Source organism: Chiroxiphia lanceolata, chromosome 13, assembly GCF_009829145.1.
Source record: "Chiroxiphia lanceolata isolate bChiLan1 chromosome 13, bChiLan1.pri, whole genome shotgun sequence".
NCBI classification, from domain to species: Eukaryota; Metazoa; Chordata; class Aves; order Passeriformes; family Pipridae; genus Chiroxiphia; species Chiroxiphia lanceolata.
In genome coordinates this window covers 12,425,860-12,453,216 of record NC_045649.1, presented here as the reverse complement: position 1 = coordinate 12,453,216, position 27,357 = coordinate 12,425,860, and the positions used below count along the sequence as shown (strand labels likewise).

The 27,357-nt window shown below is 36.8% G+C and overlaps 1 protein-coding gene across 5 annotated transcripts in view; it reads right to left on the bottom strand.

The window, feature by feature from the left end:
• Window positions 1-27,357, bottom strand: part of CHD9 (chromodomain helicase DNA binding protein 9) — an 86,191-nt gene that overhangs the window by 12,269 nt on the left and 46,565 nt on the right. For all 5 annotated transcript variants that reach the window (XM_032700755.1, XM_032700757.1, XM_032700756.1 and 2 more), the window contains 27 exons: window positions 25,559-25,708; window positions 24,302-24,370; window positions 24,158-24,213; window positions 22,634-22,751; window positions 22,012-22,098; window positions 21,013-21,150; window positions 18,686-18,807; window positions 17,955-18,198; window positions 16,697-16,873; window positions 15,656-15,799; window positions 14,886-15,141; window positions 13,906-14,116; window positions 11,738-11,933; window positions 10,840-11,007; window positions 10,101-10,280; window positions 8,656-8,766; window positions 7,784-7,980; window positions 6,797-6,996; window positions 6,151-6,310; window positions 5,127-5,216; window positions 4,247-4,350; window positions 4,001-4,118; window positions 3,270-3,327; window positions 2,879-2,921; window positions 2,496-2,715; window positions 2,166-2,368; window positions 1,019-1,927 (listed from right to left, as the gene is read on the bottom strand). In XM_032700755.1, coding sequence (XP_032556646.1) covers window positions 1,019-1,927; window positions 2,166-2,368; window positions 2,496-2,715; window positions 2,879-2,921; window positions 3,270-3,327; window positions 4,001-4,118; window positions 4,247-4,350; window positions 5,127-5,216; window positions 6,151-6,310; window positions 6,797-6,996; window positions 7,784-7,980; window positions 8,656-8,766; window positions 10,101-10,280; window positions 10,840-11,007; window positions 11,738-11,933; window positions 13,906-14,116; window positions 14,886-15,141; window positions 15,656-15,799; window positions 16,697-16,873; window positions 17,955-18,198; window positions 18,686-18,807; window positions 21,013-21,150; window positions 22,012-22,098; window positions 22,634-22,751; window positions 24,158-24,213; window positions 24,302-24,370; window positions 25,559-25,708 — 4,729 coding nt within the window. The remainder of the gene's footprint in view (window positions 1-1,018; window positions 1,928-2,165; window positions 2,369-2,495; window positions 2,716-2,878; window positions 2,922-3,269; window positions 3,328-4,000; window positions 4,119-4,246; window positions 4,351-5,126; window positions 5,217-6,150; window positions 6,311-6,796; window positions 6,997-7,783; window positions 7,981-8,655; window positions 8,767-10,100; window positions 10,281-10,839; window positions 11,008-11,737; window positions 11,934-13,905; window positions 14,117-14,885; window positions 15,142-15,655; window positions 15,800-16,696; window positions 16,874-17,954; window positions 18,199-18,685; window positions 18,808-21,012; window positions 21,151-22,011; window positions 22,099-22,633; window positions 22,752-24,157; window positions 24,214-24,301; window positions 24,371-25,558; window positions 25,709-27,357) is intronic.

Genomic DNA, 27,357 nt, shown 5'->3' with positions numbered 1-27,357 from the left:
AGCATCTTAATCATTTTGCTTAAGTGCATTTTACTTGCCCAGTAATCATTTCCCCAGTAAATTAATTCAATGGTTTCCATTTGTCATTTCCATGGACAAGAAGATCCATCTGATTAACACAATGCCTTTTTCCCTGAGGTATTGGAAGAAAAAAATAGGTTCTCTATGCTGTAATCCCACTGCCTACCTTCATCTTCTTCCCTTCTCTATTACCAGTTGCATCACACGTTAAAGAAATCTTTTCATATTCTGAGTTTCAATGGGGCAAGAGTAGAGGATACTTCATAGCAGAATAGTAAAGAATGTATTAAATAATGATTGGTTGGTTTATTAAAAACTTTAAATCACTTCATTTATCAGAGTTTTTTGCTTCTACTTTGAAGCTTTTGAAAGTGTCTCTGTGTTACACGATCCTATGTGCCGCCGTCACCTCAGTCTTTTCTAAGGAGGTACCTATTTTTAGGTCTTTTTTAGGTGAAGTTTAGGAGAAGACTTTCAGAGCAAGTACACTGCTTAGGCACCTCCAGTTCATAATAAATAAAAAGCAGCTGACATGACTCTAGAGAGCTTGGACAGAAGGAAACTTGCAGGTCTCACGGAAGCACAATGAGGAAGCTACGAGGACAGGTGAGCAAGAGTGGAAAAACAAACAGGGAAACCAAAAGAATCTCTCTTTTTATGAAGAAAAAGAAACAGTAGTAGGGAATACACACATGCAGTATATTTCCAGAAAACACTGGCCATTCGACTCTCCTCCCACACGTGAACCACATGCACAGCAACCTCGCTTAGGGAATCAGTCAACACATCCCAAGTACCTCACCCAAGGCACTGATATGAAGCAAAGAAAATGCAGTATTCCTGAAATTCTTCCAACTCACTTGGAGGAATCAAGAAAATGTGTCAATATTTAAGTTTACTTTTGTGGGATTTAATATCCTTTTTTAGACATTTCTCCATTAAGAATAAACTTGTTCAGTTTACGAGTTACACCGCAGAAGTAAGACTACACACATACCACGTTTTTGTGCCTCCTCTTCATCACTATCACTCTCTTCAGACGATGATGATGACGACGACGATGATGAGGAGGACGATGAGGAGGAGGATGAAGATGCTGAAGAACAAGATGATGATGATGAAGAGCTAGAGCCAGATCGAGAGTGTGAACAAGATGAGGAAGATGAAGAGGATGAAGATGATGACCTGGAAGAACATGATGATCTATCTGAGTCAGAGTCTGAGTCAGAGCTAGAGTCAGATCCCCTTTTGCTGACTCTCTGTTTTTTGGAAGCTGGATTTGGAGTGAGAGGCTCTGTCCTTGCAGCCACCATGCGCCTGTCTGTCTCAGCCTTCACGCTAGGTCTGTGGTCTGAGACTTGTATTGGTGTGCCATTTTTGGGACTCAGAGGCTCAGATTTCATTATTGTCTGTGTCTCCTCTGTAGACATAGATTCCTCTTCAGAAGACTGAGGGTCCTCTTTCAGATTTTCATTTTTAGCTTTTGTGTCCTCAAAAGCATTCACTTTAGCATCTGACAATCTTGACTGAGGTGTAAGAGGAGAAGCAGATAATGCCATCTGGTACTGATGCAAGAGCGGAGTAGAAGTCCTTGAGAGTGCCACTTTGTTTTGATTATAGTTCCTCTGGGCAGACATAAATGAGAGTTCCGGATCACGAAGAATATGATAATCTGTCCTGCTAACTCCATGTTTAGCAGCTCCAATAAGTAAATCCCTGTCATGAGTCCCACATTCCCACCAGACAGGTAAGTCTGGGTTTGGCTGGCATAGTTTTAGTCGTTCAAACAGCTGCGGGTGTCTAAGAGCCTGTTCTCTCACTTTCCTCAGGAGCTCAATGCGATACAAGGTCCGAGAAGCACGTTCCTCTGTAATCGGCTGGATAAAAATGTTTGGGTCTACGAGTTCTGCATTGAAACAAAACAAAGATGAGAACCTGGCAAAAACCCACTGCAAATTAGTACTACAAGTAGATGGCTTTAATGAGTTAATATATGTCTCCCCATTATAAGCTTTCAATTTTAGTCTCAACACGTTTCCTTAGTTCCCAATCCCCCATTTTTACTTTGCAGCACATGAAAGAAAATCCTTTTCAAGGTAAGCACTGACAACACAAATTTAAAAAGGAAAAACATATACACCTACCTTCCTTTGAGGGGAGCCGACAGACCCTCCTGCACATTGACATGAACGCATACAAGTACTTCTCCAAGCTCTCATCAGTTTTCTTGTGCAGTCGAGCCATCGCCCTAAACTTGGTCCAGTCAAATCGTCCCCTTTCAGGATCAAACACCACTCCAAACGTGGACACAACTCTGTAGAAGTCAGCTTCTTCTCTTCTCGTCCACCTTGATCAGCAAGAAAAATAAAAAAAGGGAAATCCCGTCATTTTCTTCACTGTTTCACACGTTATTATTTAAGTATTTTTTTTATATAAAGGAACAGTTTAAAAGTGTATTGACATGCTGCACATACCTTTGCTGTCTTTCAATCTTTGCAGCCATCTTTGGATTTAGTGCAGCTTCTTCATATGGAGGCTGCATCATACTAGTCTGGATGGGGAATGGTGGCTGGATCTGCTGGGCCTGCCTGTTTTTACTTGTTCGTTGATAAGCTGTTATGAGGCGGCGAAGACGTGTCGTTAAGGCAGACTGAGTGGGCCAATAGATTTTGTCTCCTTCCATCATTTGTCCATCTACATTAAAAACAATTCACAGGAAAAATAAAGAAGTTGATCACTGCTGGTGCCTACAGTTCTACGCTAAGCAATCTAAATACATTTTAGCTGAGAGTCAGGAGACTGAAACAATTCAAAACACAAAAACAATTGGCTCAGATTTGAAGTTTTATGTATTTACCTCCATCTGCTATTACTAGATCACCTGGGGATGAAACATCATCCTGTAGAAAAATGAAAGTGAAGCACAATTTAGAACACAGCCCTCTCCAGAGATTTAGGTTAAACTTGCATCTTACAGACAAGTTATGAATATGACAAAGACCAAGAGTAACATATCATTTGGACAAATGGCTAACAAGGCATTCAACAGAACTGTACAACAATTCCCTCCCATTCCCAAAAAATGCAGAAACACACAGAGTAAGCTTTATCAACTTAAGAGAAATACAGAAAAAAATGGAATAACTTGCTCAAAAAAAAGGTGGAAGTATTACATTCTAAGTGAACATGTATTAAAGTGTCTAAGTGAATGAGTGTTAAAAGGAGCTATTAACAGGTGCCTACAATACCTCTATGTCATCTTTAAACATTGCTGGTGCTGGTTTATATTCTGGATCTTCTACATCCCTGTTAAAATATCAACACAAAAGAAGACATCTTAGCAATATTTTACAAGTCTTTACATTCTTTTCAATTAAGTACAACTGATTTAAATTTAGTGAGATATACTGTATTTAATTTTCTGTTTGAAACACGGAAAACATTTCATGGTAGCTTTGGCTTGAATCCGGCTCCCCTCAGTTCACTATCTCATTCAAAGATATTCTTTTTGACCACAAATGATAACCTCACTGATGAGGCGATGAATTAAAGCAGTTCTCTCTTTCAGCAGTCATTAGTAATTCTCAAGTTGATCTACTGGGGTCACTGGTTAGCTACACAAGACTAATAGACCAAGCTGACTGACCTGAAATCAAATTCAATAGGTCTGTAGCACTCTGCCTCTGAAGGTTTTTGCACTTCAGTATTTAATATTTTTGATACAGCAACACAAGGTAGAATCCTTGTTAACACCAAGTTGCTGAATTTTTCATCTAACTGTGAAATCCCAAACTTCAATGGTTCTGTTATATCGTTCCTAACTCTTCCGCTCTCTGGGAGTAAAATCAAAGTAGTGTTCTTCAGAACAATGACATCAAACTAGTATAAAACCAGTTAGGAAGAGAATAAAAGTACAGCATATAAATTCAGACTTGCTTCAAGGCCCCAAAACATTCATGCCCCTTTCAAGTGCTCATACCCATCCATGTAATCATTTGCTCTCTGTTCAGCAGCAACTGCTTTTTCATCTGGCTTGCCAACCCTTTCCAAGAAGCACAGCGCTGGGTCTGCTCTGATAGTGTTGTATTTTTCATAACCTATAAAGGAAAAAAAAGTGGCAAAAATTCAACTGTGAGAGTAAACTATAAAAAAAATAAAAATTGAGTATAGGGTGGTTTTATATGTATGTACTTCTCCACTCCCCACAGTCATCCATATTACTCACCATGTTTAAAAACTCCAATTAAAAGAGATTTATCTGCCTCTGCATCCCACCACTCAGCAGGAACTTCAGAGTGATCTGGCTCCGGGACCCAAACATCAATTTCACTAAAGGGAATCACCAACAGCACACCAATATCAGTAATATGCAGAGGAAGAAATACATTTTTACATTCTCTTTGTACATTTCTATTCTATGTTGGATTTCAAAATTCCCTCTTCAAGCCACAAATACAATAAAACCATCAACACAAAACACCTAGGCAGCTTGGTGTTTTGTATTTGACAGAGACCCAGTAACAGGGAAAGAATATGAAAGCAGAACCAGAATACAATATTCTTCCTCTCAGTGAACTCTGCCAAGTCCCAGGAGTCCGTGCTTGCATAACTTTGCAAACCAAGCATTATCTGTGTTTGTGTTTAATAGCATGAGAGGGACTGTTCTTCCACAAACATTTCTGAATCAAATTACAACTTTCTATCCGCCACAAGCTTTTGTAGCCGTGAGTTGAAGAATTTACATACAGCAATATTTGCATTAAAAAAATGAAATAAAAAAAAAATTAGCAGAGTACACAGCACATAACCAAAAGCATGCATAAAGAGAACGGAAATACCTGCCAATTAGACTGTAAAGTATAGAATTCTATCTTCCACTTTTTCAGTCTATTTGACTTATTTTACATTATACAGCTAGACTCAAACAGAAATCAGGACTTCCTCATGACAAGTTCATAAAAAGTGTTTGGTAAACAAAAACCTGTTCCTCACAGACTAAAGATAAAAATATTTAGTTTTAACATTTCTTATTTAGGTCTTGGAAAATTCCTGAATTTTCATCTGACATTTGAAATAAAGAAGCAAAAATACTCTCTATAGTTCACCTGGCATCAGTTCCATCAAACACCTTTTGGAATTCATTACCAATGACTTCTTGTTTTAAGTAATACAGCATTCTTACTCGAAGTAAGACTCTACACAAAGAAAAAAGAGAAATAAAAATATTAGCACTCTAAAAGCTTTCAATCCTTGTGGATGTTTTTGTTTTGTCTGTTGTAATATCACAGAGATTTCAAGTCATTTTCCTAAAATATATTTCCTTCAGTTTTAAGGGGAGAGAATCTCCAATTCAGGACACCTAACAGTTTTTATCGTCATCACATTTACAAATTGTTTCAATGCCAAAGTTCTTTTAGATCCTAAAGACGAGGGTCAGTAGAATACTCTTCACTTGCTTCATAAACTACTGCTAGGAACAAACTGCTGTTTGCCTTTTCCTGCTTAGAACATGCCCTTAGAAAGGATCAAATGGGCTGACAATCAACATCTTCCACATCACCTTTACATTCATTCCTTCTCAGTCAGAATTTGGTGCATGACCCCAATGGCTTCTCCATGCTTGACCTCAATTCTTGACTACAGCTGTATGAGGTGCCCAAGCAGATTATGACAAGTTAAGCTACAGAAAAAAGATTTATCTAGAACAAGCTCATTCATGGCCATGACTGAGCTTCCAACAAGCTGGTAACTCAGATCCTCAGAAGCCTGGAAAACATGCCAGGGAAACACACAGCAACAACTTCAGTGCTTTAACTTTCTTTGCTAAGCACTCCCACTCCTTAGTTCTTTGGTTGCTGGCAAGGCAACCCAGACATGCTAGCAAGAGATCTCTCTCTCTACAAATACAGTGTTTCTTTAAAAATTATAACAATTATTTTACACGTGAAATCATCCGTTCACCTCCTAATACACTGCAACCTATTTATTCTAATCAAGCTAACACCATTAAAACTAGTTTCTTCGTAGTGCCACAAGTATTTTAAAGCCTTTTAAGAAAATGAGAAATTAGAAGAAAAAATAATATTTAAAAAAAAATTGAAATACATTCACAATTCAGCCACTGCTTACTTGTTGCAATGGTGTTTTATGTGCTTTTTGTATCCTTCATCTTGCAAGAGATGTTCTGGATTGTATTTTCGAAGCCATTCAGCTTTGTGTATATCAAAAGTGCTAGCCTGGGTCTTCACTTTTTTTCCTTTTCTTCCTCTAGGTACAGGGGCTGATAAACCTAAATAATGTAAAATATTAAAGGTATAGGTATATATGCCCATGATACTTACAGTTCCTACATGCTATACCAGTACTGTGACCTGTCATGCAGAAAAAACACCAGCGTCACAGTCTCTGGATATGAGCCTTTTTGTCTCTCAGAGCACCTCTGGAGTACATATCACCAGCTAAGGACAATGTAGGAGAGGGAGAAAGAGAGAGGAGTGTGTTGTCTGTCACCTACTGTGAAACAGAATATGCTCTTGTGAACTGAAACAAAATGAAAGCTTGCACAGACTATACCAATCCATTTGGGTAAGCCACCAAACCCAAAGCAAAGCAGAAATGACAGTTCTTCGCCCATCAGTTGAATTGTGTATCTGAAATAAATTCCATTTATTTCAAGTAGGATGCATTCAGAGAGGGTTTTTAGCTGTTTCCATCCCAGTACCACAGGCACACATATGTGAAGCTACTTAACTGCAGAAACACGTTAAGTCCTTACCAAGGTGATTCTGTAACTCTCGTGTTTGCCCATCCTCTGTTGGAGTAATAAGATCCCATATAAAACTTTTTATTTTCTCATCCCCTCTGTAGTGAACAAGACAATAGGCCAACAGTGCTCGGCAAATTATCTCCACATCCTGTTCATTCAGCTGCCTCTTGAAGCGACCGTGGGAGAGAATTTCTCTCCATCGACCCCACCTAGTGTAAAGTGAAACATAAATCAGCACTTGGAAGTGGAACACTGAGGTAGCCTGCAGACTTCTCTTACAAATGGAATTTCTCTGTAAAACACTCAGCTTTCAACCTTTTTCCTTCAGCTCAAGTTACTGAGTGGAAATAAGAAAGTAACATTTGCAACAAAACTCCATCTGTGTAAAACCGAGTTTTAAACAAAAAGCGCCTGTTTAAAAACACACACAGATGATTGTTTTAGACTTCTAAGATACAAAACTGATGGGAACTCATATTGGCAAGAATGCAGTTATTTTTCTTATAAGATGGGTGAGAGAAGACCTAAGATTTGATTTCCAAATCAACACATATGATTTCAGTATGCTTAAAATAACTGGTTACGTTTTCAGTTCCTATTTGTGCCTCACAGAAGCGCAAGATGTTCTGCAGTTATGAAAATCAAGTTACCTACCAAGCCTTTATTTCAGGTATTTTTTATTTAAGGAGTTTTGAGCCTGCCTGCAGCACTTACTGTAACGATATCAGAGAGACTCCTGTAGTGCCCGTGCTAAATGCTATAATCCCATCTGAAGAAAGATTTTCACCTTTCTTCATTAATGTTTCTTTAATTGCAAATTGCCAGATTTATACAAGGTGCACAATAAATTTCTGTTCTAAATAAATTCTCTGTATATACACACCAGGTTATTGCCAATATATAGTTACAAGTAACTTCTATACAACTTTATATACAACATGGAAAAAAAATACTTCTTAGAGACTTCCTAGAATGCAGAAGGATGTACAACCATACCCATAGACCAGCAAGTTCTTTTCCACCCGAAAGCACTCGGTTCTTCCATATCCGTTGGAACGGTCACAGGGCCTGCGGAGTTTGGGTTTCTCTTCGCCCTCACTCTCCACTTCAGACAACTCAGCCAGTTCATCTTTTGTAGCACTGAAGGGCCGTGTTTGTTTCCTGATTCTTGGGGTATCAATAACCAGGCTGTTCTGCAAAATTTCACACAAACCTTATGAGAAACAGCTGGTAAGTTTTGCTCAAGCAGATGGCTTCAGTTCAGAAACAATTCCTATGTCATTAACAGGTATTGTGTGAAGACATCACAGTGAAAGCCCAAAGCAAGTAAAAAATGTTGTGGTATTTAAGGTAATTAAAAAAAAATTAGTTTAATACCATAATACCAATACATTATAAACAACACTGAATATCTCCTCAGACCTCAATACTTAGACTACACTGCAGCCTCTGTGAGCAAAAAGGGGCACTGAAACCTTTCTGCATTGAATGCACAGGAATGTTTTCAGGTACAGGACACAACTTCCACATACAATTTGTAATTTATATCATTCCATATAAAATTTATACAGTTATTTTGCAGATTCCAGCCCAGGATTTACAGACAGAGAAATGGGGCAAGCAGAATAATTCCACACTTTCAACGATTTCCAGGGCTTTGACAAAAATCAAAGACTGCCAAACTTTTTTGGGAGAGCAGGGAAATATGAAATAATACAGCTATCAGCAGGCACAAATCACCCAGCACAAAAAGTCTGATTTGTTGAAATATTAATCAAAAAGCACCAGAAATCCTACACCTGCTATTTCATAATTCAACAGCAAGCACATACTTGGAAAAACACACATTAAAAAAGAAAAGTACTTACTCTACCACTGATGGCATCAATATCTATTTCTGCTTTTTTGGCCCATTTCTGCCAGAAGTTGGGGTCATCTAGTGAAATATCAGTCCTGTTTCCAGACGCAACAAAACTAGCCTGTAATAAATAAAACTAAATCTTACTAACAGCACACATCAAAATGTAGAGTTTGCCTCAGTGCTGTGAAGAATGCATGACCTTATTTCATCAAAAATCTCCCAAGCAGCTGTTACGACTTTAGAAGTTACTTAAACTGCAATGCAACTCAAAAGTTCTCCTCCCCCTTAATTTTTAAAAATCAGATCCATAATATATCAGAAAAATCTAATGAACTTCTATGCACCATCAGGAGAGAAGAACATTAAGCAGCAAGACTCTTCTGCTTCTAAGTCTGAATCTAAATTACTCGAATGGAAGAAAAAAGAACCTTTTGAAGAGGCTTATCAGCATTTGGGGATTTCATCTCATGCAAAAGCACTCGCTTGAGGGAAATTTCAAAGGGGCGTTTAAGCTGCCAACAATCAAAGCTTGAGTGCATGGAATGAGCTTAATTTCAGAAGGCATTTAAAAAACCCCGATACACCGCATTTGGGAAAAGAGTAAATATATATAAAAATTTCTAACTCTTCTGATAAAAAGGCAGTGATGATGATCTTCTTTAGAAGTCTACGTCTTATTTAAGCCATAATCAGCAAGATATAAGAGGGCCTAAATAAGCATATAAATAAATAATATTTATAAATACTACTATTTAAGAATATAAATGCATATTAGTTATATTTTAAAAGTTTTCCTTTTGCTTTGCCTTTTTTTTTTTCTTTTGGAATTGTCACAACTGCATTCCTGAAGTGCCCACGCTCCAAGCTCACTTATACTGCTTGATATTTTACACTCTCAGCCCCCTTCCCATGTACATATATGTACTCTCTACCTCCTGCTATTTTAGGAGGTTTCCAACTCTTACCAAAAAAGCCCAAGGTTCAAACTATTTCCTCTGTGTAGGCATTTTTATAATAAGCCTACACAAATTAAGAATTTTTAATCTTATTAATTATTGTCATAGATAGATGTGTCCTCTACTCTTTATGTATCTGAATACAAATGGATCTATGAAGAAATTTGTTTAAACATTTTTTTAATGCAGCTCTTTACACCTCACACAAAATCCAGCCTTTTCAAAAGCAGCACATATCCATTACTCATCTTTGCTCAAGCATGCTCTTTGCATCTGCCATTTACAAAATCTGCATGTGCAAATCTTATTTTGCTATGGGCATGTTTAAAATAAACACATGTTTAACAAACACACAGATGCAAGAACCCAAAAAACATACCTAACACCCCCCCCATTAAACAGAAGTAAATGTAACTTAAAAAAAAAAGGCATAAGCTCTACAACACTCAGTTACATTTACAGCTTATACTGTCACAGAACAACTTCTGTTCTGCACCTTGGCAAATGTGGAGCCTCTCCCTTCTGATTCAATTGTGATGGTTTTAGTACGACGCTGCAGAATTTGGTCAATGTCTTCCTCACAGAATTTAGAGCCTTCATCTTCTTCATCCATAATGGCACCATATGCACCTCTTCGAAGCAAGTCTTCTATTTCTTTTTTGGAGAGTTGCTGGATCTGAGCAAATTAAATCATGTTTGTCAGACAGTCAAGAAAAAAAAAAGTCCCCAAGTCTTTTCTTTTTCTCTTTCCCATGTTTCTGCAACCTAACTGCACTTTATGATTTAAAGGCTAAGAGAAAAGTGTAGTTGACAATTGAAATAAAAATTTATTATGTGGTTACAGAGCACATTTTTACAAGTATGCCTCTTTTTTGTTTTGGCTATTCTCAATATCATGATGAGCATGTTTAAAAAAATTACCTATTCATACTAGACGTAAATCTTCCCTTAAAGTCACACATTATATTAATATGAGAAGATACAAGGAAACAAAGAGAAACTTTTCTCCATGTTTTAACTCTTGAACCTTAAGAGGCAAGAAATAGTGAAACATTTATCACAGTAACTGACTACATTAAAAATTATGTCAGTTATATTGCTAGTCCACATCAGAAAACAGAATGGAGAGGCAAATGACTGAAAAATGTAAAAATGGTAGCTTCTGTAATTTGAGGTAATTCCCATATGATTTCAAAAGCTAAAGGAAGGTTATTTCAAGAAATAAATCTACATACACCACCAACACTGTTTTCTCTTCCACTCATACTCTGCAGGACAGCCTTATCCAGTCCCAGTTTCAGACTTGCTCTGTCAAACATCTCTCTCTCATAGGAATTCCGTGTTATCAGTCTGTAAACTTTCACTGCTTTGTTCTGACCAATCCTGTGACATCGGGCTTGAGCCTTTTGAAGGGAGGGAGAATGGCAGTAAGAGTTTAGACTTATGTAGGAATAAGATACTATTCTTTTTAGGAACTCATTCTGTTGTAGCACAATTTGAAAAACAAGAGCATGAACTCAAAAGGAGTCAATACACATTTAAGTAAATGGAAGCTACCAGACGTTTCTCACATTGCGAAGTTTTCTGAAAACAGTGTAGCAAGTAAAATGCAGATGAACAGTCTGTGATGAATGCTCCTGAATGGTATTGCCCTTGCAGTAACACCAGGTAAAAAGACATGCTAGCTCATAAATTATCTGATCTCGAGATACAAACGGTAAAGGAGTTGTGACTTGAGAATTGACTGTTTCAGCATCTAATTCCTACATTTGATTAATTCACTCTTTCTTAATACATATTAATCCTTTTCTATGTATTATGCTTTAGCTGAACACCTCTATTTACATAAGCTGTGTTAGTCAGTATATGCAAAAATAGCCCCCAGTTTCAGAGTGTCATCAAATCTTAAGGGTTTTACCAACTCACTGACTCTACCTGTGTTCTATTTTTCAAGAGTAATCAATTTGAAAGAAAAAGTTAGAATCCAACCAAAATGAAACCTCTCCTACCCAAGTAGAAAGCATTAATCCAAAAACTTTCAACACATGCCTTAAAAAAAACCACGAACATTTTAAAATCACATATGCTCAAAACACACAGTATTCAAAACGTATCATGCTCAAAGGAATTCACCTGCAGATCATTCTGGGGATTCCAGTCAGAATCAAAAATTATACATGTGTCTGCTGCAGTCAAGTTGATGCCCAAACCCCCAGCTCTGGTGCAGAGGAGGAAGACGAAGCGATCCGAGTCGGGTTTGCTGAAGCGGTCGATGGCGGCTTGTCTGAGATTGCCTCGTACCCGCCCGTCAATCCGTTCATACAGGTACCTGCAGATTGCCAGACACACACACACAAACTGGGACACATTCTTTTATAATTTAAAGGGCGACTAGAACAGATCTCCTGCTTGCATGTTTATTCCTTACAGTGAGTAAAAGTGACGTAGACTAACTTCGTTTAGCAGTGGATCACGTCAGAACCTGCACATCTGTAGTACTAATACACATCAGCAAGTCCAAATGCTGAGCATTTTGAGACAAGTTCTTCTGAACTTTGTCTGCTAAAGCAAGTACCTGACTATACATACCAAAACCATGTACTACCATGGCACTTGGTTGCATTAAAACACATCATAACCTGAAGTCCTTTGTGGACACTCGCAAGTTTTTCACATGCTATTATCCTTGGATCCCTGCCTAGGGTCACAGAAGCAAGACAGTGTACTCTTGTATTATGTACCAAATTGAACACATTAGGAGTACCCAAATAATCAGCAGAAAGCAGAACTTGGTGAGCTGTCATTGGACAAACTGCATATTGATTCTGTAAAGATTAAGAGAAATGGAACAAAAATGACCTGACAGCACCTCTAACAGTCTTTATCAAGGCTTCCAAGACTAAACCCAGCAAATTTAAAAGCCTGAAGTAAAACTGTCATTTGTTACATCTGAAAATCAGAAAGACTCCTTTGAAACTAAAATGCTTAAAAGGGGAGCAAATACTCCTGTATGTTGTAAACTGAGTAAGATGCTGAATGTGTATCTAGTAGTCAGAAAGCCCCACAACCATTTTTCTTCTAATCAACTATAACATGGCACAGCAGATAATCCACAGGACCACAGGCATCTATTTTGGCAGGCAGCCATCTCTTTCAGTCCTGAATTTCATTAAGCACCAAGTCTGATCATGTGTGCACTCTAACATTTCTAACCAAATGGCAGCTTCTATGGATTTCAAAAGACTCTACCTGTAGGTATGACTGACTAGTTTAAATGCTAGAACGTTACAGAAAATTTTACATACTGAATTGTAACAGCTACTATGAAGTTAAAATTGATCTTTAAAATGAAACATAGAAACTTGAGTTCTCAGTTCAAACAAATAGCTTTAATATAAAACTATCACAAAAAGAGGTATTAAAATAATCTAATATTCAATATACATTCCAGTATCCACTGCAGGAAGGCTGACATTATTAATAATTTGTATTTTTCAACATGTTAACTCTGTGTTACTATAATGTAGTTCACTGACAACTACACATTTCAAAGCAGTATGGACATTCCAACCCACGCACTAGTAAAACAACCAGAATTATGCCTTCTTATAGGTTTTCAGGTTGACACAGTAACTACCAGCTGTAACTAAGGTTATGTATTTTAGTCACATACTCATATAAACATTTAGCTTCCACGGAGTGAATAGTATAATCAAAGGGTGCTATTATATGGGATGGCAAAAGCCAACCCAAGGAGCTGGTTTACAGCTGGCAGTTCAGTTCTGCTGCAAAATTCAAAGCAGTCAAAACTTAGGAAAGATAGGAAGAACATTTGTACTTTTACGTTAATAAAAAACAAACTTCCAGTTGTTTACCATTTTGTGCTTATATTCTGTTGGAAGCAAGGAGCTGCATCTTGGACCCTGTCTGGTCCAAGTTCAACATCATATAGATAAAGAACACATTCAATGCTTCCTGGGGTTTGGGCAAGCTACACTGAGCTTGAACCTACTTGGTTTTCAACAGAAAAAGTATAAACATACATAATTGAATGTTTAATGGAAAAAGTAACAAACTGAAGGCACATGGTTTACTCAACAACCTCTCTCTAGTTTTTTCTCTGAAGTTTTTAATTGGTTGGTGAATAAATGATCACAGAACACAAGCTACACACTGATAAGCAAAAAAGAAAACAGAATTCCCAGTTTTGGTGTGCTGCTATCATTAATCCTGCACTAACATTCACAGATATGCCCACCGAGAACAACATACTACAGGATACAGAAAATGAAACATCTTACCTTTTGTGTATAAGGTAATCCTCCAAAATATCGAGGCAACGCACCATTTGAGAGAAGATAAGGACCTTGTGGCCTCCTGCTTTCATTTTTGGAAGAAGCTTGTCAATAAGAACCAATTTCCCAGCAGACTGGATCATTGCTTGCAGGTGGAAGTCAGGAGCACTCGGGCTGTATGTTTCTTTAAACTCTCCAAGGATCTTCTCTTCAGCACCTATATAAGAATATATTCCATACCCACAGGTGTATCTACACAAATATCTCCACATACATACAAGACTAAGTTACCAAAATCAGTGCTTGTATCCTAAATATCCCCTACTAGCCATGGATGGAGACAGAGCATAGTTCTGAATGGATCTGAAACTTAAACAAGAACATCTATTTCTATGGGCTTTGAAAACAAGTCTGAAGTTTTTAAGCAGAACACCAAAGAAAAAACACCTAGAAGGAGGTGAAACCCCCTCCTCCAAATTGCAAAAATTGAAATACTTGTTCACAAGTATTGTGTAAAAAAACAACTAAAAAACGCACAAGTTCTTTTGTCTTTGTGGTATTTTAAATGGGACATGAGTCTTTAAAAACCCAGTATTCTGAATACTTCTTCTGAAATCACAGCCAAAACTTTAGAAGTTTAAAGTGTGTTTTCTTGCAAGTCAGGAAGAACATCAGTTAGTTGTAAGTGAGAAAAGCAATGAAGACTGACAGATCATATCACCTGCAAGAAGCATTAATTTAAAAAGTTATATCTAAAAGTTGTTCTTCATGCTGCTTTTAAAGAGAGGTACCATTTCAATGGGAAAATTGCTTCTAAATATTCTGTGAAATCCTACAAAAAAGGTTCACATTTCAGGCAACTCCATCTTGTATCTATCAAAAAAACGCTTCCACCTAATGCAACCCTTGGAAAGTCAGATGAAAACACTAAAGAATTATTACAGAAGTTCTTACATATTTTGAATAAAAGTAAAAAAAGTGTTTACCTTTGATAAGATAAGGGTGATTACAACACTTTCTGAGTTCCATCATAGTGTTAACCAGATTGGGTACATTAGCTTGCCCTGCTCCTTTGGATAAGAAAGCAAAATTTTTCTCCAAAATAGCTCGGTAATATTTCTTCTGGATATTAGTTAGTTCTACTTCAATTATAGTTTCCTCCTTAGGAGCCAGCTTTTTTTCTACATCTTCCTTTAATCTCCTGAGCATCATGGGTTTCAGGATTGCTTGTAGTTTCTGAACCTAAATGAAATACAACAGTTTGTACAGACACAAAAAAGTAATAGTGTAGTTAAATTAAAAGTTTTTCAACTACATGTCACTTTTTTTTTGGTGGACTTACATGAAAAAATTTCCACATGGGATACAGCCTTATTTTTAACCCCAAACTACTAAAGAATTTTTTAATGTATGCACTCCAAAACAACAAAAAAGTATCTTTAACATTTGTCTACAAAAACTCTCTACAAAGCCAGAAAACCTCAATTTCTATTATTCTCAGTATTTACTTCCCAAATTAAAAAAACTGACATAGAAAAGTAAAAATAATTTGCTGATATCCAATATTATACTTAGCTTACTGCTACTGTCCAGACAGTTTAGAGAAATTACATGACAGAAGAACTCACAGGTGATGTGGGGAGATTGAATGGGGGGTGAGGAGCAGTAACAGTTACTATCTGGCTACTAACTAGAACAAAGATTTTTCCTTCAAGGAAGTCACTCTTAAACACTAAAGCTCAAAATGAAGTTATACCTGTTCCTCTGTTTTAAGGTCTCCAAATTCTTGCATGAATGTAGATTCAGCAGGAAAACGCAGTGGTTCAAGAAAATGAAGGAGGCTAAATAGTTCTTCTACTGTGTTCTGCAGTGGGGTACCTGTTAACAGCACTTTATGCTCCTACAAAAGGAAACAAAACTTGCATAACTTTATCTGCACCCATTTGCAAAAATTTTTGTCTTAAGTCTGAGCATCGCAACCTGAAAACACCAGTTCTGAGTGTCACTAAGTACACAGGTAATACAGAGAAACTGATTTATTAAAAACCACCAGTAAGTATTTCCTATTAGCTTTTCTTTAAATTCTCTCTTTCTACATCTCTAATGAAAAAAATGGACTGAACACTTCAAATTTGCCTGTAATATTCAGGCAAATATTCAAACATTTACAATCCTCCCTCTCTATAGTGTGGAAAATATACACTAAGCATGTATCACAAAGAATTATAATTACTTCTGAGAACATGCAGGAAAGTAATAATGAAGTAAAAAAAATTGCCAAACTAGTCATGGTGCATCTTGTAGTAATGCACCAAAAGCCTCAGGATACATGGTAGTATCTACTTTTAAAAATCTTGCACTGTATCAAATAAAACCTTAACTACCGGACTAGGCAACAAGTCTGTTTGAAATTCTACTTCTTGCTTGTTTTTATTGGTAAATAACTTGCTTAAAATACTTTCCAGTTTTTTAAACATCAATTACTGAACAAAACGTTGCACAAAAACTAAAGCAAATTTTAAATGAAATTTTTTCCCCTAATCAAAACAAACAATGGAATAGTATCATCAGAAATAGATCGTGCCAACAGTTAGAACTTGCCATATTTTGTTTTACCAAAAGTATATATACCACCATCAGCTATCAAACCCACATACGTTTGAAGAGTATCAGGAACAGTTATCTCCTGAGAAAGGCTGCTTGAGAGGTCTTTTCTGGCATGCAAAGCAATTGTTTTTATTTATTATCATACTAAACTGCTAAAATCAAACCCCCAAAGGGAACTGTAGTTACTCACAAGGTTCATTAATTTTAGTCCTTCCAAGAGTTTGCAGTTTTTGTTCTTCAGCCTGTGAGCTTCATCAATAATAACGCAGCGCCACTCAATTGCATTTAATTCTGGACACCCACCAAGAATCATTTCAAAAGTTGTGATAATGGCCTGGAACCTGTAGGTACCTCGAACAATACGGCCCTAGAGATTCATCAACACACCAAATTTGTTACATTACTTCTCATCTATTCAATTTACAGATTTTGTTGCTGAAATTTTCTCAAGAGCCACACATCAGATTTTACATTATAAATTGTTCAGTCATCCCATACACATTTATTAGATCTCTGTAACTCTCTAATTAATACTAATGAGTAATTATCCACAGACACAAATGCAACATTATCTAACCAACAGTAAAAGTTTAACCACTTTTCAATTACAGATATAACCATCTAATAGAACTGTTTCAAAATGTGCATGTAGATAAAATCCCATTTTTAACCCTGAGAAAAATCAGAAAGACTGACAGGAAAAATCCTGCAGTCAGTCAATCAAAACACATGACATTAACACAGCAGTCATACAGTAAGTATTCAAAATATCACCTGAGAACTAAATGAGAACTTTTTATCCAGCTTACTCCATTGGTTTGACAAGGAGAGTATGTGAGGCCTTCAGTAAGGCAGTATACAATAATTCACTACAGAAACAAAATGTCATTTTAATATTTAGCACTACTTAATAAAAAGTTCTCAGCTTTATCAATTTCATAGAAATATCACAATTTAAAAATTGTTCATGCACAATATATAGAAAAGGCAAAAAATCCCTTTTTAAAAACAGTTTTCAATTTTTTTCATGTCATTTAATGTTATGTATTTCAGATTCAAAAGCAAACTGTACAGTTAACACTAGCAAAAGGAAATCAACAGCTACATAAAGGTAAGAGCTTAATCAGTGATACTTTTTTTCTCCCTGCTCTTCAAATTCAGGACTCAACAGCAACCATCTGTGTACACTTTAATCTCCACAAGAGCATCAGCGTCATCGCTATTCAATTGCAGAATTACTCAGCACAGTGAAACAACACATCTTGCTGCAAACACTTCCACTAAATTTACTCAGTAAGCATTTGTTAAAGATGCTCCTATGAAACATCAGGGTATATAAGATGACTTTCACTAAGATAAACACACAGATAATGTAAAGCACACCTCTCCTTACTCCCACCTGAAACAGGTTTCGGGTTAGTTATTGCATACAAGTGACTTTACAATACCTGGGAGTCCCTGAAGTACATCTCATACTGCTGGATCATCTGCCTGCTGATCATACTGCCATGGTACACCACAACGTTCAGGTCAGTCCACGTGCGAAATTCCCGCTCCCAGTTTGTTATAGTGGAAAGCGGAGCTATGATCAGGAAAGGCCCCCTTATACCAGTCAGGAGGATTTCATAGAGGAATGTAATGGACTGGATGGTTTTGCCAAGACCCATTTCATCTGCTAAAATGCAATTTCGCCTGAAAGTAAAAAAATATTTCTTTGTCACTAGCATCAAAGAAAGTACAGACACTAAAGCTGTTACTCAAATGGACAATCTATAAAAGCTAAACTCAAATATATCAGTTTACAACAACAGTCAAAACCGAGGCACTGTAAAAAGATCTTTGCAAATACTCCCTGGTTATGGTGAAAGAAAGCTCAGTACACGAAACCACAAGCTTTGCATCATGTTTAGCACTGGCAAAACCTGAGAATGGAATGTTCCATGAAGTTCTCCTAGAAAAATATATTCCAGAAGTGTTCTTTCGGGACTACATTTGCCCTAATTAAAACAATTCAAATTAAGCAGATTTCCTACACACACGTTCACCTTGACAAAAATGCTAGAAATTAATGCAGATCTCCTAGAAGTCACTGTTTTAGTTAAAACAATAATCATCCTCAGTAACAGTGATTCACTCAATTTGTTTAAAATCTACATTAAAAAATATTCCATGCATATACCTATTGTACCAGTTGAATAGGAGCCAGTTAAGTCCTTCCAGTTGATATTCCCTGAGCTGATTGCCATTTTTGTATTCCCTGGACTGTTCTATCTTCTTCCAGGAGCTTGGAGGCGGTCGGTCCTTTAAGGGAAAGATAAATGCTTTATTCTTCCAAAATATCTAACCCCACTGTTTAGTGAGTGTATCACTTTCGATTTAGAATGTTCTTATTAAACCTTAAAAGCAGGAAGGTGTCAGTTCTAACATTCCTTACTAATTAATAGTCTTCAGAAACCTGTAATTTGTATTTATTTGTCTATATGAATCACAACTTCTAAAATTATTTAAGACTACATTATGATAAAATACAGCAACTGGTTTCTAAAACTAAGAATATAAACAGTTTGGCATGGATAATTTGACACACTAATTCATTTATATAAGAAACTTCAAGACTACACAAAGTTTCACTTTGGCAGCTCCAAGAACAGCTGCCCTACAACAGAGCCAACTGAGTATTTGGGATCACCAACGTCCCTGAACTCTAAGTAACTCTGGACACTGATGCTCTTCTCCTGAAGTAGTCTGGGCATCTATACTAAGCTACTCTGATCTTGCCCTTTCCTTTCTGCACTTGCCCTGGTCACTGCTGATCACTGGATCTCACAGTTGGCCAAGCTGGGAAGGCAAAGGCAGGAATACAGAAAAGTAAACTTGTGAGTGGTTTAGTTCCCTGAATCGATTCCACCAAGACATGAGATGAAAAACAGCACCAGCATACATAGGGTCATGATACCAAGGACATGACAAAACAGACTAACAGTACCAAGGTGTATCATCCTAATGTCCCTAGAAAGCTAAAGGAAAGCCGAGAGGCTACTTATAAAAATATATACATATACACAAACCCACTGGTTCCCAAGCCTGGAGCCTCAACAGCTTGGCCTTAAGCTTAGCAGGCAATTTAGTAGTGAAATCATGAAGTGTTTGACTGATACTAGGTATGATTGTAGCAGAAAAAAACCTCTCTTCTGAAAACTTCTGCATCCCAATGTGAACAAACTCACATATGCAAGTGAAATAATTTTAGTTCGAGCTTTTCTGATCAGCTGTACTTCCCCCTCCCAGCCCCTCCTTCATTTCTCAGCATTTATAAAAGCTTGCTTTCACTCTAGACTCATGTGGCCTTATCTGGCAGCTCTGAATTTTAGATTTGAATTTTATATCTCCTCACTGCCAGCGTCAGCATCACCTGACACCAGGTCTGGGCCCAGCAGTAGCTGTCCCTCCTCCCCTCACCCACCAGCTGCCATCTGTCCACTCCCCCACACCCGGAGCAGCCACGCTCCTGCTCACAGGGCTGCAGTCAGCAAATAATTTCTTGTAGCTGCTGGAGCCTGAAGCAGAAAATACTTGTTGCTGATGCTGAAATGACTGTCAGTTGTACAGTTGCGCTTTAATCATCTTTTTCTCTCAAAGCCAAATATGGTAACAGAGGTATAAAAGCTCTTGTTCCCACATGCCAAAATGTCAGGATTTTAAATAAATACTACAAAAATGAACTCAATATAATATGATGATGTTAATCGTGACTACTGTCATTATCTGTAGATGGAAAAACCATTAAAATAAACCCCAAAGCCTACAAATTAAAACACTGTGCATATTTAGTTATGTAAAAGAAGTTAGAACAAGTGTTGTACTACACCACGCAGGACACATGTCCTACTCTGACAATGACATACAAGACTTGAAATAGAACTATTTTGCTTTCTCCTGCTCTAGGAGACAGAAGGTTGATAATTTAAAGATAAAACACATTTCCTTATTACACGTGTTTTTTTTTCCTTTCAGCCAGCCCTTTATTGATAACAAGAAAAATAAAAGCAGGAAGTAATTACAGAATCTGTTTGACAAATCTCATTTGCCAATTTCCTTCAGTGCTGAAGCACAAGACTTATCTCTGTTTTCTATAAAAGGATGTCAATACTTAATTCTGGTTTCTCCTCATCTTAAAGGTACTCAGATTCTGTGACAGCCACTTTCAATGTGTGGCTCATTGCTCAGTTAGAAAGTCATAGCACTTCATAATTTTTCCTAAGCAAAAATCTTTATTTTTTTAAAGAGTAACAACTTAATGAGAATATTTATATATATTTATATAAATATAAATATTTATATAATATTTACATGCCTACCTGAGTATATTATTATTCCTAGGTACCAAGGCACACAGATCCTTTATACAAAATGTCGATAAGCCTTATGTTTTAACACAAAAGTTTAAAGTTGGGAAAACAAAATCAAATTTCCCAAGACAGACAAGTAAATTAGATATAATTTTACCAATCTCCTTGAGTCAGGCCTGGAAGCTTGCAATTGTTCAAATTCTTCTATTTTTGCTTGATCTACATCTTCTTTCAGCTCCCACGTACTGTCTTCATATGGCAACGAACACCATTTTACTAAATAGTAAATAACAGGCTGCAGAAGAAAATTCTGAATGTTATCAGTTTTTAATTTAGTATACAGACTGTTAATATGCCTTACTATTTGAGTAGCTTGCTCACAAGAGAGCTGGAAGCAAAAACATACTTTGACACTTTTCCGAATGTTCAGTGTAGATTCCTGTTATTTACCTACTTATCCTTGGCTTCTCAGACTCTGCCATTTGTTGTAGACCCCTGGAGTACTTTTCAATTCCACTTACCCACAAGTAAATCTTAAGTCTCAGGAAAGATAAATTATGATATTTGTGGAAATGGGGCAGGTTGGCAGAAGTAACTACAAAGGCACCACCCAGAACATTGCCCCCCATCTCCAAATCAGGCTACCTAGGCCTAAACCAAAGCGCTTTAGAGAGTTCCTAAACCAGAGGTCTTCACAACAAAACAGAAAGTTTGACAGCCTTGCTGGGCAACTTATATAAAAATTTAGGAAAAGTCAAAAAAGATGTAACCAAAGCAGATTATCTTATTTAGATTCAGTGCATAAATATTTCAAAATCAAATAAAGAGGCACGAGAAAAAGTCTTATGACAACACATTTTTTCTAAATGTGTAATAATGACAGATCTGCTGCATAAAATGAAAAGTCATTCTAACCCTCAACCTTGCTTTAGGAAGATTGATGCAGAAAGCACTGGGTAAAAGTCTGCTCATTTTGCTATCTACAAGAGCAGAATAAGTATCATGGTTATTCCAATAGCCTTAATCAACAATCAGCCTTTGCTCATCAATTGTCTAGGAGATGTAAAATCATTGAAGTGTTACTCTGAAATCTGATAAAATTACAACTGTCAAATTTGAAGGTGTATCTTCTTGACTTGCTTTAAGGTATATTTACCTCACCAGTGTCTTTGTCTTCACAAAGAGATACTTCTAATACCCGGTCTACTTCAACATAGTCAGGATTAAAAGGTTCCTCTTCCATCTGCAGTGCAAGATTAATAAAATCATTAGAAAGGCAAAAAAAAAGCTGGTATTTGCTAAGACTTGCTCTCTCATCATACACAAAACAAATTTGGTAGCTGGAAACTACTGAAGCTTTTGCACGCACCTTAAAATCCACACACACACCCCCTCCACACCACCACTTTATTCTCTCTGGCAACAATCTCTGGGATTTGACATCAGAACAGAAAACACAGTCATTTGGGGATGAAGTGCTGTCGTGGGTAAGTCACAGAGAAACAAACATACTAACAAAGTCCTTCCCTCCTTATCACTTCTAAGTAGCTGCTCAGCCAATTCCAATTTTAAACCATGTAAGTCAAGTTAGTTCATTGACTCCAGAAGACTTGCTTTTAAAATTATGTTAAACAACCCATCTCCTGCTGTAACCAAAACCCCAGCCCCAGTGGCTCATTTTTATTTCTTAACAATCATCTGTTTCATTTAAAAGCAAACTACTGATCACAATTTTACAAGGAAACAAAAGAGCTTATTTAATTTATATTTATACTCACATCTGCAAAAAAGTGAGCTCTCTGTGCTTTCCTTAGTTTGAATCGCTTTATTTTCTGCTGGATTCTTTTATCCTTTAAAAGCTGTTGTTCTGTGGCCCACTCACAGTGGAGATATGAGCTAAAATCACAGAGATTGACATTAACACATTAATGAAAGCAAAAGCTTACTATCTATTTTTAATATAGTTAAAATAATATATTTTATAAACCACAACTTCACTCAAAAAAAAAAAATTATCATTTAAGACAGAATCCTCTGCAAAAATCAAAGATTTATTCCTCCAAATAATCATCTTAAAGCATCTAGTTAGTGTTTTTGGGCTAGAATCCACAGAACTCTACGGATTCACAAATTTCTTCCATGTGTCCTAAGAAGGGAAACAAGCTCATTTCAAGCGAGCTAAAACAAGGCAAGTTTAAAATCTGACACCTTTATTAGAAAGTACCCAGAGATATAAATTACTTGATATATTTGATCTATTTTTTTTCCTGTACTTCCTGTGACCATCTCATCACAGGTGCTGCTGAACCAGAGAGCTCAGGCCAAGGAAGGGTCAGTGAGGAGCTCATGGTACAGGGGAACACGGTGCCAGATTGGGCTGGGAGAGAAGCTCTAAGAACTGGAGTCAAAGGAAGGAGGAATCATGAGCACCAGCACCTGCACCATCTCACTGCACCCTAAGAGAGCCCTTCTGAAGTTAGAGCACAGAAGTACATAGATCTCTTCCTCACACCCCCTTTTCAGTATACTTCCATCACTTTTTAAGCTTTCTAAAGATAAAATAAAGCTATTGCTGGGGATTACTCATTCTCAGATGAAAAGATAGACTTTAACCTTTCAAAAACAAGGGGTAAATGGTCTTCAGAAACATGTGAATCCAGACTCAAAAAACAACACTGATTAGAAAAAATCTGATTAAATTATTCACATATGTACAATTTAAAATGTGCTTGGATTTTCAGCATCAAGAAATGAGTAGGGACAGGAAGATAGGTATGAAATTTAAGGTAAGAAAATTTGGAGGAAGTTCTTTTTCTTTTTCAGTCTTTTTTTTATTTCCTGCTTTTGATGTAAAATCACTTGAATCAAAAGTTTTTTTTTTATTTTTGAAACAATAAGACCAACTACTACATGAACTTCTCCTAAATGTATGACAGTGTAAATCTAATCTAGGTTCACAAAACACCTCTGATTTAAATTCACGAAATTATAATTTGCCTCAGGCATGCAGTCCCTGCTGAATTTAATAAACATATCTTCTCTAAAAAAATTCTGTTCTTTGGTAAAAAAAGGCTTTCAGCTTATTGGTCAGTGCTGATTTCACAATACTGATAATTTTTAAATTATTACTATCAATAGAATGCAGATTCTTAGCAGTTTAAAGATCAAATTGGTAAAGAAAAATCTCAAAAATGACAAAATCTATTACAAGCAACCTTCAAAGAATACAAAACTTGAGCACATAAATATGTTACTTAGCAGTTCAGCCAACACATATGATGAAACAACTTTTTATTACTTACTAGTTCTTGTATTTTACAAAAAACTCTTCTGTGTCTACTGTCATCCCAGCAGATACCTAGGAAAGGAAATTCAGGGGAAATGTAAAATGACAGATGCAAAACACTTTTTCAAATAAACAATTTTATTCCATGACAATCACTTACTTCTTTCTTTATTACCCTGGAAGATAAGATTTTGTCTACAATTGCTGCATCTTCTTCACTTGGATTTTCCTATAAATGCAGGAAAAAAATGACATTATAAAACTGCAGTAAATGCCCTCTCTTTAAACTGATTAGGCTTAAGAGTTTCAACCACAAGTGGCTTGTCAGAAGATCACCAATAAATGTAAATTTGACCTCCACCATTAACATTCTCTAACAGTCTGGGAGTAAAGTTTAAAATCCAGGTCTCCACCCAGAGAGAAATACATGCAGAAGTCTGGCATTTCCAAAGAGCATCAGACGAAATGCTCACTTTCCAAAAACACACTTACACAGTGCAAGCACTCAGGATTCAATGCTTCCCAGACACAGACTCACTGTGAATGCCCCACTGAGCTAAAGTGATGCTCTGGACATACGCGGAATTTCCTTATATAGAAAGGGAGAATTCTTGACAGACAGGTTAAAAAAAAAAAAAGAAAAGAAACCCAGCATGTGACAAACTCAACTGAGTCGATTTACTCTGCACATAGGTAACAAACACGCTGTGGAATCAGGCAGAGAAGGTCATGTCTGGGAATTCCAGCAGGGCTTAGATGTGACACGAACAGGACTATGTGGCTCTGCCAAGACTGGAGCTGTGGTTCCAGAGATAAAGAGGCATCTGTAAGAGTTGCTTGCAATAAAAAGTCACCTTCTATTTTCTCTGATTTGTTTCCACTTAGACTATCCTTCTCCTTCCCTTACAACTTTTGGCACTTTTTCAAGCATCTCACAAACACGTTTTTCCTGTTTCTTTCCTGCCATTCTGTTTACCCAGAATGGCTCAACAGGAAGTTTGAGTCCCAGAGCTGGCACAAGTTAAACAGTGAAGTGTAAACCTTGAAAAGGCTGAGGGGGTAAAGGAGGAGTATCCTTTTTAAATACCTCAGCAAGCAGAGATCCCCCAAATAATTTTATACTTCTGTAAGTCATGATAACATAAGCATAGAGCTTTTCCATATGCCTACGCCACATTATTTGAGATATACCCATCCTTAGCCTTATCCTTATGCTTAACTTCCATTAAGTCAACAAAGGTTTGTAACAGAAAAAATAGTAAGAAGCCATTTCTTTCAGTTTTCAAGATCTTAGCAAAATGTCACATTAAATTATGGCTTACTAATGATAATATATTCCAGGCTGTGAGCTTTATTCACTGAACTACTTGAGACAAATAGGAAGTTCCCACTATGGACCAAGCCAGTTTTTACTTACCACAAATAATTGTAAAGGCTGTTCAGCAGGCAAAGGGGCAGAATTCTTTTTGATTTTTACAGAAACTTTAGCTGCTTCTTCTTCTGATTGCTTCCCTTCTCCTTCTTCAGAGTATTTTTTCCTTTTAACTTGACGATTTGATCTTCTCTTCTGCATGCAGGAGAAAGAAAAAAAAAATAAGAGTTTTTACACAAAACTTCCCCTAACACGAACTGTACATTTTGGGACACTCTAAGCAATATTTCAGCTGTATCTAAAACCAAAGGCCAACATTTGATATGAAACATGAAATACACGAATCACAAAGGTACACTATTTTTAAATATATTTTCTGTTTCATATAAACATTTGATACTTTTATTTTTAGAGTTCAAGAGCAAACACAAACCACTATTTCCAGAGCAGTTTGGGAGAAAAGCTGATATGTAATAGATCTCCCATGAGCATCAGTATTTCAACAGCAATTTCCTAATGTTGTGTAGAGTGTTACCATCTAATTCCAGAATCAGAGGGAAAGATACAAAATATGCTGCAGTGTCTCTACTAAACAACAATGCTATATACAAAAAATGGGGAAGATTTTCACTAGATAACATTGGTCAAATTGCTGATGAAGTCTGACCTGATGGCTAATGAAGCTGGTTGCTTTGTTAATGTACTTATTTTCTCCTCCACCTTAATCAGGGCTTGTTTAACAGCATTATTTGGCTTACTTGGCTGTTTATCTCTCTAACCTTTCATTCTGGTTTCTGCAAGAATCTGAGGACAAGTTTCAGATGAAGAAATAATGCTCAGTGTAAGAAAATAATTCCTTCTCACTCACAGTTTCAAATATTTAGATTATTAGGTTATTGCATAACCTTTCCAACCCTCAGTACCAGTATATGAGACACTGTCTATTTAACCATAAGATTAATTTTTAAATTGGATTCACCGGTTAAAAATAGCAGTATCACACTAGTGAGGTAACATCTGAAAACACTGCAATCTGCTTTGGAGAACTGACCATCATAAAAATAAAATCAGTTGAGTAAAACTCTCTACAAAACAAAGGGTATTTTTGTGCAGGAAAATCCACTGCAGGATGCAGTGTTGTACTGCACTGTGGTGCTCAACTGGGAGAACAAGTGGTGAATAGAAGAAAACCCAAAATGCTGTGGTCACACTGGCTTCTGCAGAGCAGACATTAAGTAACAGTAAGATTGCAGCACAGGAACTTTTCTTCCTGACTGTTAAATTCAGCCCTTGGTCTGGCTGGTATCTGGTAAAAGACACAGTTATACTTCAACAACTACATCAGAGGTGTTTTAGTAAGGTAGATTAAAAAGTACATTTATATGAAAAGTCAAAGAATGGGCATCACCATTCCTCTAGAGAGGCTACATATATGACTACTCCATCAGCTTTCCACAATTTTAGATCAGCTATTCTCCAATAAAGAGTGAGTGCCTGTGGGGAGGGGTGTTCTCACAAAAAGGAACTTCGACTTTAAACAGACACAGTAATGTCACATTGTAGTTAAACCAATAATAGTCAGCTGACAGAAGTAGATTTTAAAAAAAGAAAAAAAGGCAGGTAATACGTGCAATACAAAGTTATGTAACTGGCATTTTCAATTCTTCTCACTATGTCTTCTCCTAAAGCATGAAGTGATTATCAAAACATTGACATATGTTCTCCAGCACATTAATATATAACCTGAGTTGTTCAAAAAAAACTTTGTGTTTCCCTGAGCTGAGAACCACGGTCATAAGCAAATGCTGTAAGACACAAAATAAAGTAGTACCATACATAAAAAA